Below are 12,138 nucleotides of genomic sequence, written 5' to 3'. Positions count from 1 at the left end.
CACTAGGTTAGCAATAGGTCGACGCGGCGCGATGCTGGACGCAGTTCCACCAATTGCTAACAGATGGCGTGCAGCTTCTCTGGTCCACAAATCAGGCCATTACGCCAAATGGTGGTGAGTTACATATTTTGACTTGAGCCTTTTAAGACACATTTTCCGCTTTAATTTTTTTTTTAATTTTTCTTCATGAAACGTAAAAAAGATTGTTTATGTAACAAATTGATTACGTATAAAATATATACAGATCCTGATCAATTGAATGGAAACACCTGGAAAAAAATACAATTTACCAGATTACTATAGCGTTCGACCACCTTTCGCCGCTCTGATGCGATGTGGAATGGAGTCATAGAGATTGCGAATGGTAGCAATTGGAATATTGCACCATTCCGCATACAGTGCATCACTCAGTTCCGTGAGAAACTGTGGGGGTAGAAATTTCCGCCGAACATTGTACCTACCACCACATGAGTTGAGACTGGCCTTCGCTATGTATAGATTTGAAGTTCACTGAGTGTATGGAATAACCAAGAAGGTTTCCTGCATCGTGTTGTCACTTCTGCTGAAAAATAGTGTTACGGCAATCGTAAACGACCAGAATCAAAACGAAACCATTATTTCGGATTGTTACCTCGCGCTGTACTTCATGAAATGCACCACAAACTTGATCTCAGGCATTCAGCAATGGTCATCAAACATTGTCTCTTTGTTACACGAGAGTGAACACTCATATGTCGATCTCTGCAAGGACGGTGTAGATTTTCCATGGTGCAGTATGAAATCTTTCACCAATCTTATTCTCCTTACGCCTCTCCCAATGACTTCCACGTCTTCCAGCATCTTGATATCTTCTTGCAGCGAAGAACTTCCCTGATGACCGGATGATGCATCTTGCGGTTGAAGACTTCGCATCGGAGACTCCAGATTCCTTTCTTCACGGAATCTCTGTGGTTGACTGAGCAATGGCAAAATTGTGGCCACTGGAGCTGGAGAACACTTCCAGTAGACAGGCATTGTAGTTTTTTTCCTAAAAGAATTACAAGTCAGTCTGATATTTCAATTACATTAAGTCAGTCCTTTGTAGATTATCAAATCAGGGCAAAATTTTCAGTCAGACGCACTCGCAATCCAAAAATGATGGTTGTCAGTTCTCTCTCACGTACAAATTATGAGCTCTCTCCCCTTGGTCTTTGATTTGACAAAGAGATTGCATTAGGGCATAAAATTTTGAAACACACACACACACACACTCTCTCTCACTCTCACTCTCTCTCTGAATTCCTGTAGGCAGTTTTAACTCTATTGAGACTGCTGAAGCCTGTCGCACATGAAGTAGTACTCACAGGTACAACTGCACAAAATGTGACAATTTGAAGCAAATTTGGAAATCTCGTAATGAAAGGAGGAGCGAATTACAACGTTGTGAAGACTCCAGATTCCGTGTTTTCTTTCACTCAGTGACAATTATTTTCATGTGAAACAGAAACTGCGCCACTCCTGAGTTCAGGCAGAAATTCCTACTGAACTATGGTCGGCAGCTCTAAATTTCTAGTCGCCAATGGCGACCCGGCAACCGGAAATTTTTCGCCCTGAACCAAGTCCTAACTGGAACTATACCCAGCAGCTTTTAATTCGGTCAGTTAACAGGAGTGGCAGCTAAGGATGAAATTTAAAAATGTTTGTTGTAAGATTCGTTTCCTTTCAGATTGAATGCTTCTCTTTTCAGGAATACACATTACATCACACTACGACAGCTTCGAAGGAATCTGCTTTGTCCAAAATAAATTGTTTTTCCTCCCAAATCACAATCTTCTTACTTTGAATGAAAATCTTGACATTATTGCAGGTACTTTCCCACTATTGACAACAAAACGAGTATTCTGGAGAGGAGTTGTGGAAGAACTTCTATGGTTTATTCGTGGTTCAACGAATGCTAAAGAACTTCAAGAGAAGAATGTTCACATATGGGATAAAAACAGTTCCAAAGAGTTTCTTCAGTCAGTTGGATTAGGACACAGAGAAGAAGGTAAGTTATTATTACAGTAAGATCTGTTTAATTTGGTTATCAGTTCTGCTTTGCAAACATGTTACCTGGTACATGTCTTCAACTTAGAAGGCATAGTGGTTCAGTGGAAGCGCACTAAACAGTGGTGCGAGGAACTCTGGTTCGATTCCAAATCTTGTGAGTTTGTGGAGGACACCATCGTATTCGTGGGTTTTCTCCCATTTCCTCCCTCATTCTCATTCCATTATTTCTTTAATAGTATTCATTTTCATTATTCATCCCTCTCTTAGCTTAAAGAGCATAAGCATTGATATTAAACAAGAGAAATGAAAATGAAATATTTACGTTTTGCGTCCCACGATTATGCAGGCTAGGTTAAAGGAGACGGTGATCATGAGAAATGAATAAAATGGTGAAGAAAGTGGGAGAACCCCGAGAAAACTCACGCATACGATGTTTGTCCACCAGAAATCTCACTTGGCGCGAGCTGGGATCAAACCAAGGACCCCATGTACCAGAGGTGAACGCTCTACCACTGAGCCACCGCGGCCCCGTATTAAACAAGAGGTTTTAGTTCGTATTACCTTCACCTTTATTCCTATGTTAATGTTAAATGTTAATGTTAAATGCATCTTTACCCACCTGTAAGAATATTGTAAATCTATTTAAGTAAAATTGGAGTAAGTAGGTGTTTGTGATAGTATCATATAATGACCGCTGGTACCCTGATCTAAAACCCTGATTGGTCCAGGGACTGAGCTAGCGTCCAGACTTATAGGGTGGTCCGGAAGTGGGCGTACCTTCCTTTAGTTTCAACAATATAGTGTTAGTTATGGTAGAATGTCTGTACACAGTTACCTTGAAGTCTTAAGAGTGATAAACATTAGTATGATCACCATCCATGTCGTAACACAGCTAAATTCTGCGCCAAGTTCTCGCAGATGTTTTGCGGACATACTTCGGAGTCACAAGGGTGAAGGCGTGTTCCACAGCTGCTCGTAATTGTTGCTTTTCTTGGTGGATTAATACCAAAGCGGTCTGTAAATTTCGCTTTAACACTTTCCATGGTGTCACCTGTGTAATGCCTTTCGTGAAGCCAAATTGCAACAACTAATTTTTGTTCAGTGCTATATGGACTTCGATCACACATTGTTGATTACTCCAACTTCATTGCAAATAACTGTTACCAAGCAGAAAACAGCAGAAAATAAATGAACATGGATAGCAATGTTACCAAACAAATGTGGGTAAAACCTAAAACGATCAGAAAACACCAATTATGGGTACGCCCACTTCCGGACTACGCTGTAGATGTGATACACGAAGTTGAGTACCTCCGAGAAAGAGTTTAATTAGGCATAATATGTAATTTATTTAATATCATTATTATAAAGGTGCAGCCGTGTGTTATTATAAATGTCTCATGTGATCAAATAACATAAAATAAACTTTATGGGGGGGAGGGGGCGATAATGCTTGATGTAATTCCATAGTACATCAAAAAACAAAACACTTCATTACCGGCTAGAAATGTTCTCCGCATACGTTTTTTTATCTTTCTTTTACTGAAGTTCTAATAAACAAAATTGTACAGTACTTTTCGTGTGTGATGAATCCTTGTCTAAGATGGGTGTTTTGTTTTCGTCCGAACCACGCACTATAAATTGTCAACCATTGGTACCATCTCGAGTTTGTATTTCATTTGTGTAATTATAAAATTAGGTAACCTCCAGTGGATTACTGTGATAGACCTACTGTTCAAACTAGGACACACCGTCGCTTTTGCTTTTGTCCGAGGCAAGCACTCCATCGGGAATGGAACCAAAGACCACTCGCAATGACAGCACACGCGTTAGCAACTTGGTCAAAAAGAACATATAGGATTCTCGAATGATAAGTAAAGATAGTAATATTTTTGAACATGACGCTATAAAGAAATTTTCAAATCATTCATATTATCGTATTAATTTTTTCAGGTGATTTAGGTCCCATCTATGGGTTCCAGTGGCGTCACTTTGGAGCAGAATACGGCACAATGCATGATGACTATACCGGACGGGGTGTTGACCAGTTGCAGGATGTGATTGAAAACATTCGGAAGAATCCGAATGACCGGCGCCACATAATCTGTTCGTGGAACGCAAAAGATATTCCTCAGATGGCTTTGCCGCCCTGTCATTGTCTAGTGCAGTTTTATGTTGCGAATGGAGAACTGTCCTGTCAGCTGTACCAACGATCCGCCGATCTGGGATTGGGAGTTCCATTCAACATTGCTAGCTACGCACTTCTCACATACATGATTGCTCATGTTACAGATCTCAAGGTAACAATATATATCATTTCATATCCTTTGAGACAAGCATTGTATACTAAAGTAGCCACGTGTGTATTTCCAGGGTCAATTCTTGGAGATGGTCTATTATGCTACCCATCTTGTTTCTAGTTTTTACCTCGTCTTCAGGTTTTGCCTACCAATTGCTGCGTCTAATTTCTCATGAACAGTGAGCTTCTAATATACTATTCATATATGACAAGTAATCAATTTTTTCGAAGTCGCAGACCATATATTAATTACCGGTTCGATCAGGACATTACATTCCAACGCTTTTAGTCGCAAATTTTGCCGGAAATTTTCGCAGGAGGGCAAAAGAAAACTGCCTTCGGTTTCCCGTATACATATAATGAATATTATTACCCGTTTCCTAGAAATTATTCCAGGCGAGGTTCCAATCCCATTATGTAATCTGCGTTACGGGAGTCGGACACAGGAAAGCTAATGATTAAAATAATAATTTTAACTTAATGCCTTTCTAACAATGACATGGTGCGTTGCAAGTTGATATATTTCGGATAAAAATCAATCAATTTCCATCTTCGCATATGTTCCTAGTGAAAAAAAAAAGAAAATTGATAACTTATTTCTTTGTAATGAAATATTTGAATCTAATTAAACATTCAATTATTTGATTAACGTATTTCCCTCTGAAATAATGAAACAGCATTTCATTCATCATAGCTCTGCAAATTTTATATACACTTCTAACAACCGTTATACAACATAAATTTTGGGACATTTCCAGGATTTTCACAATTTTTCTGCTTTCCATGACTTTTCCAGGGCGTTTCCACGACACTTTTATTTCCAGGACGCGTGGAAACGCCGCATATTAATATGTACAGCAATACTGGAAGTCGTTGGGATATGTTGGTGAATACCAACACATCTCAATACCGAGCCAATACTGTTGCATACACTGCTGAAAGAAAATGCTAACACAGTTTGCGTTATAAGAAACTGGAGTATGGTAAGTTTCCTCAGCTAAGCTTCACTGGGGAAGAACAAGCACATAGGAAACAAAGAAGAAAAAAAGAAGAGTGGACATGGGAGGATAGGAAAAAGCAAATTAAAAAAAAAACTATTAGTGAGGATTAGTGACTACACAATCCTATCACAGAAAAAAAAATGCTAAGACACATTTAGCATATTGCTAATAAGTAGCAATTTAAATCATCACTAGAACTGCCCTTGGCATGTACTTTTAATAATTCAATCACTGAAAAATATAGGAAATAAAAAACAAGATTAAAATACGAGGGCATATATAGGACAAATATACACAAATTTCCAAAATATAGGGAAAAATAGGAAAATAGAACAGCTGAGAGCCCTGCTATTCATCATTTCCAGTGCTCAAGGGTTCTTCAGGTGAAAAACTGCTGAAATGCACAAAGGACACTTGAGAGCATTAGCTGCAAGTCTTCGAGAATATTTTTCTGCCCCACAACTTGGTAATGGTTGGACTGAAAATCTTTTAACTAGTGTAGAAATCCATGACATACAAGGTATGAATCTCTCGAACAGAACAAGAACTATTGGAACTAATCTTTAAAAAAAAGGGGGGGCGGTGGCTCAGTGGTAGAGCGTTCACCTCCGGTGCTTGGGGTCCCTGGTTCGATCCCAGCTTTCGCCGTGTGGACTTTGTGGTAGACGAACACCGATCTCGTGGGTTTTCTCGGGGTTCTCCCGTTTCCTCCCACTTTGTTCATTCCACCATTTCATTCATTTCTCATAATCACAGTCTCCTTTAGCCTCACCGGCATAACCGTGTGACGTAAAACTCAACAAAAAGAAAAAATCACGGAAAAAAGTTTTCAAAAAAAAATGAACTTTATAGCTTTTGGTTGCGTGTGCGCTGTGAGTATGAAGGCATTGCAACATTTGATGCCTTATGTGAGTTGTCGTTTTCTGTTCTTTGCAGTATTAAAACCTTAAAGCGAAATACTCTTAATGTGGAATCGAACCTAAGATTGATGGTGACAAGACTTATTCTAGATTTCAATGCAATTAAGCAAAAACACAAAGAATTTCATTCCTCGTATTAGTGACCCCATATTTGAGAACATCGTTTATCAAGTGGATTTCCTTTTTTTTTTTTAAAAAAAAAAAAAAATAATAGACATTGATTTTCAGTCTTCTTAACATTGGTAATTCTAATTAATATATTTTTTAATACCGTGTGAAATTTAAAATAGCATTGCAAGGGGGTCGGCAGATCACTTTCTGAATGAACAGGGGGGATCCGGGTATCGGAAAGTTTGAGAACCACTGATGTAGTAGACACACTAACTTCTCCCTTTAACAAGACACTAATGTATTATTTCTTTAGTATAATGTAAACATTTCTAATATAAATTCTAGAGATCAACAGATACAAAAATGTATATGAAAGTATTTTAAATAATTTTGGTAACTTGATAAATGTTCTGTACGTAACTTACAAATCGTATATCTTGATATTTTTACGTTTCGCAATATCAATTCTTGTTTTAATATTTTAGCTTGGATCGGTCTTGTTTTTATTATTATTATTCTCATACATATTGAGTCATTCTATAGATAATGTCTTACACGGCCGTGGAAACAACTTATGCAACAGGTGAATGACAAACTATATCAGGGATAGTTTATTATATATCTATGTACGGACGGAGAAACGGTCTGCAGCAAGCTGTATAGCAGTAATAGTTGTTTAAATGCCATGTTAATACTATGGGTTTCAACACAGATGTTCAAAAACCGTAGCGAAATATCAATCCTTATATGGACACGAGACCCTTGATGTCCGCACATGCTAGAGGTGGTTCAGAGAATAAGATTATTCTTAAGCTTGATACCGTTCTATAAACGAAGAGAATTTACGTCAAATGGCCACAACATTCCATTCAACCGTTCACCAACATCTTCAGCGGATTATTATTAATGTATTCATACTGAGACAAGAGGTATGTCATGTCCCACACCACAACAGAAGATTTCGTAAGATTTTAGTTTTCTATTGATATATTACAGAAAGTGTTTTGGACAGACAGAGAATTATGACGGGAAAGGAAAGGTATGTCCTTTACCGCAAAATTAAAAGGAAACGTCAGCGAGTGCCTATAAGAGCAAACTTCATCCTTGGGCCCTAGCCTCAAAGAGGGCCTCGGCTAGGGGATGAGATGGTTATTTCCAGCGCTATAGATAGTAAAGTATTGAAGTTCTATCACACAACAGGACAAACCTAATCCACTGTAATGTACATAATTAGAAATAATAGTCTGTGAACTAGTCAGGTCATCAGTTCCCTTGCAGAGGAGATAGTTCGTCACGTGACAATGTAAACTTTGTAACAATAAACGTAAAAATTATATTATTTAAGAAATAAAGCAAAGTGCGACAAATGTGGAAAACTGGAAAAAGTCAAGGAATTCTGCTAGGAATCAGGGAATTTCGATTTGCGAAGAATGAGATTTCAAAACGTTTAAAAATGAAAATTTTAGGACGATTTTAGATATTTTTGAGTGCTTATTTTTTAATTGGCAATTTCGAACTTATGTACTGTAGCCATGCGTATTCTCTTGAGTTTTGGTTGCGCAATGGAATATCATATTGCGAATCGTCCACAAAATGGAGTTGTATCAACGATACCTTTTTCGTTCCCACTATTTTCGATTTCATCGGAGTTTCCGGCATTAAGTGAAGAAAGTTTATAACACAAATGCAAGGATTTTGGAACACCGTTACTGGTGCTTGAGCTTCTGTGTTTCGTTCTAATGTATTTTAGTTCGCAAAGAGGTTTATTTCGGAAGTGCTTATGAGTTTACGAAAATAGCTGATAAAGTAGCTTATCAACGTATGCATTGGGTTAATACAACGGACCATTCCGATTTGGTGAATTCAGTTGCTAAAAATGATTGCTAGCACTAGATTCAGCACCAAAAGAAACAGAAAAAGAGGTTTTTGGTGGCAGACCATATACAGGGTGGAGATAAAAATAGGGCAAAGTGCGAAGATAGAATGTATAAAATGTCTAGAAATGCCTTGTTAATTTTGAAACTATTACAGGAATTGAAGTCAGATGTCGGATATGAGGAACGCATGTAGATCTCCACTGAATAGGTGTAATGAGGGGCATCTGAAAAGCCGCCATTTTGGGCTTAGCGCAAGAATATACGGGAAAGGAATCATGTGACATTTGGCTCTTGACGCACCCCGCCTATTGAAATCAAATGGAGCCTATACAGTTTGAGACCTCTGTAACAGGAGGCGTTACGCGCTATGGCAATGTATCAATACTGTCGTAAAGGTGTCGTGAATTAGGAACTAGAGACCCTGTAGTACGGTCCATAAGCACGTTGTATGCACGAGAGGTAGAAAGAGAATCAAATCCTAGAACATCAAGAAGAATGTTATGCAATGTGTAACGGAATGGAAAGTAGTTCCAGTGGATGAATAGCTAGCGTGGTGCTTTGCACAAAGGCATTCCATTCAGGGTTTGGTATGTTAATGACCCCCTTCAACAAAACGTGCCGGTTGTAACACTGGTGACTTCTCAAAACCAGTTACATACAATTGGCAAAAAAACACTGTTCACATTATGCCTATTCAGTGGAGCTCTACATGTATTTCTCACATCCAACATTCGACCTCAATCCCTCTACTCGTTTCTAAATGAACATTCCAGACATTTTCTACGTTCTATCTTCGCAGTTTGCCCTCATTTATCTCCCACCCCGTATACGGTCTGCCAATAAACAACCTCTTTTTCTGTTTCTTTTGGTGCTGAATCCAGTGCTAGCAATCATTGTTATACATTTATAGCTGCATATTTAACCATTTTCCATTAATAGTTATACATTTGTAATGAAGAAGCGTCTCTCACGTGTTTTTTAAAGTATTGCTTATTCTAGTTTTAAAATTATTCTGTTTTAAAAATGATGCAGTACTTTGCGAACAATATTTATGGTACATGAATTCGAAGAAAATTTCATTTTCTATCTCTAATCATTCTCAGTACCAAATTTTGTGTTTTTTCAATGTTAATACGAAATGTTCAAAATATTATAAAATAAGATTCTTTCAGACAAGACGTGTAAAAATATTTTCTAATTAGAATGGAGGACACAAACTGTTCTGGGAGTTGGAATGTGTGTCATGTGGACATCTCTGTTATCATCCATCTCGTAAGAAACACTGGATTTTTTCTTTATTTAGCAGTGCACAGGGCAGTAAAAAAAAAAGATGGTCGGTTAGAATGATTTATACACTTCATATATATAGGCTTATTTTCTGGCCGATAGGTACGGTACTCAACCAGTTTCGGATTGGGGGTATAGGGCCCTGGCAGGAGCCTCACTTGGAGGAACCCACATTATTAGTAGTAGCAGTAGTAGTAAATAATAATAATAATGCAAATTTAACAGTCATGGAAAACCTTTGTGATGGAAGGATGGCTTTTCTTCATAAAGCTGTCAACTTCTTTTACGCGTGGTAATGGGGCCCCAGGGTGGGGACCTGTTCTGTTTCTTTATGGTGTTGCAATAACTTTTCAAATGACTTACAAAGGGTCCTATCAGGACTTTATAAAAGTCAGTCTCATTTCGGCATTCATGAGGGCCCCAATACACATTTAGACAATATGATGCTAGCCCCATTCTTCATATTGTTGAAATATATTCTTACTAGACCACAAACAAAGGGCCCCAAACAGTTTACAATACTGTTAGTTCCATCCCAATAATGGCACAAGACTACATTCAGTGCAGAGTCCACCGAACTCTGGGACGGAACAAACTACAACGAGTAACTATACTCCCAACACAGCAGACATGTTTTATCTTACTTTCCATGTTATTCAATATTCATTACTATATATGAGAGAGAAGGGCCCCAGCAGGAATCCCTGCCCTCCTGCCCTGGGCAGTCCGAGCCTGTACTTAACTGTACTGAAAAGTGGTTTAGCTAGGTATCGACTTTGGGAAATTAATTTTTAGAAATGACTTTGTAGAACTGGTAAACTCAAACTTTCATCAATTAGCTTCGTAAACGAAAAGGTTGTATCTGTTTCAGATATTTCTTAGTTTCAGCTTATACGCATATAAATAAATAAAACATTTGTAATATATTTGTCTTTGCTTTCAGCCAGGAGAATTCATCCATACATTGGGTGATTACCATGTTTATACGAACCATGTGGAGCCTCTTCGAGAACAACTGAAGCGAGAACCGCGGCCATTTCCTACTTTGCGCATCACGAGGAAAGTAGATAAGATTGAAGACTTTGTGTTTACAGATTTCAAGTTGGAAAATTACAACCCTCATCCAAAGTTATCCATGGAGATGGCTGTATGAATTGTAAGATATGTGCGAAACTCATTATTTGTGTTAACATTCAACGAAGTTTTTCTGTGATACTATGTTTCTCAGTTTTATATAAATAAATGTTAAAGATAATTTGTTTGTTTCCTCTATTCTAAGCTAATTCACTCCATCCTTAAGAAACTCAAAGTTAATCGCCACAGAAATGTAACAAGACTAATGGAGTTTCTTCTGTGTCAATCCAATTGTCAATGATTTGAGTTGATTTTGAGTTCAATGTCCCTTTCAGCAGCGAAGCTATGAGATGGGACCTACTGATTAATATGGAATCCGAACCCCATGAGGTCCCGTCGGAAATCAAACCCGGGTCTTCACGCTAAAGGCGCGTACGCTAACCGCTTAACCATGAAGGAACTATCCCATTCAATCAAAATGGTTATTATCCATCTTCCTAAGATTTTGCCATTTAAAGGGCATTTCAAAAGGACGAAAAAAATTGGAAATGCGCGTTGGCAACACTGAGGTAGGTAACGCTGCGCAGCTTACTGGACCAAACAAGATATCTTTCCATTTAGTTGTCATACAACAGTAGAGTAATGCAAAACGTGCGTTCGCGGTGAAAGCGCCAAAGATAGTGTGGCAGAAGTTTGCGATAATTTCGACGACATTGTAACCTGATAACAAGCACAAGTTCCATCCGCCAATACAATAACCATGAGTACTAAATTTTGAGAAAACTGGTTTGACGGAGGGAAGCACCTCCACAGGATGATAGGGCAGTCCCCGTATATAAGGGAACTAGAAGCTGTCCGAGCTGCTGTCATTAGAAAAGCATGACATTCCGTTCGACTCTACAGTTGCATCGGTCAAGTGTACATCAAATAATCATTTAAGGATTTTAATTGACGCATGTTTTAAGAATTTGTGATTATTTTTTAAAATTTACTGCGTTCAGTATTTACTTTACTATTAACTGTTCTGTTTCAGTGTTTCCTGATACCTTCCTCAGGAAATTTAAGCAACTCACTCTTTAGAATTTCATCTTTATTTTGTGTGTATGCTAAACAGTGATGTCAAGAAAATTTCTTAATACGATAATGTAAATTCCTTCCACTAGAATTAGTTTGTGTTATTGCTACGAAGAGCTTTTTAGGAAGACTTTGCTACTTTGTAATAAGTTGGCTAAGTATTTAGTATACAATGTAGACGTTTACATGTTTCGAACAATTTTACGCCAAGTTAAAGAAGTATGTAGTCATTAAGGTTTAACGTAGATTTAAGATTAAAGCAGCATCTTTACGAACTACCTGTCAGAAGTGAGCAAAAATTTCTAAACCAGTACAAAATTACATAAATCTTCCGCATAACTTTTCACAACAGTTATTCCTTAATAAAACTATTCTAGTGGAAGGATTTTTTTTGGGGGGGAGGGGGGGGGCGTCATTGTTTACCATGCACAAAATAGTACAAGTGTATCAAAATAGACTTGACAACT

The 12,138-nt window shown here is 38.0% G+C and overlaps 1 protein-coding gene across 2 annotated transcripts in view; it reads left to right on the top strand.

Annotated features, from left to right (window-relative positions):
* Nucleotides 1-10,778, top strand: part of Ts (Thymidylate synthase) — a 24,380-nt gene extending 13,602 nt beyond the window's left edge. For both annotated transcript variants that reach the window (XM_081739090.1, XM_081739091.1), the window contains 3 exons: nt 1,847-2,026; nt 3,982-4,328; nt 10,467-10,778. In XM_081739090.1, the coding sequence (XP_081595216.1) occupies nt 1,847-2,026; nt 3,982-4,328; nt 10,467-10,676 (737 nt within the window). In that variant the 3' untranslated portion in view covers nt 10,677-10,778. The remainder of the gene's footprint in view (nt 1-1,846; nt 2,027-3,981; nt 4,329-10,466) is intronic.
* Nucleotides 10,779-12,138: the final 1,360 nt, after the last annotated feature.

Source organism: Thermobia domestica, chromosome 14 (genome assembly GCF_964235325.1).
Source record: "Thermobia domestica chromosome 14, izTheDome1.hap1.1, whole genome shotgun sequence".
Lineage (NCBI taxonomy): Eukaryota > Metazoa > Arthropoda > Insecta > Zygentoma > Lepismatidae > Thermobia > Thermobia domestica.
This window is presented reverse-complemented; position numbering and strand designations above follow the sequence as displayed.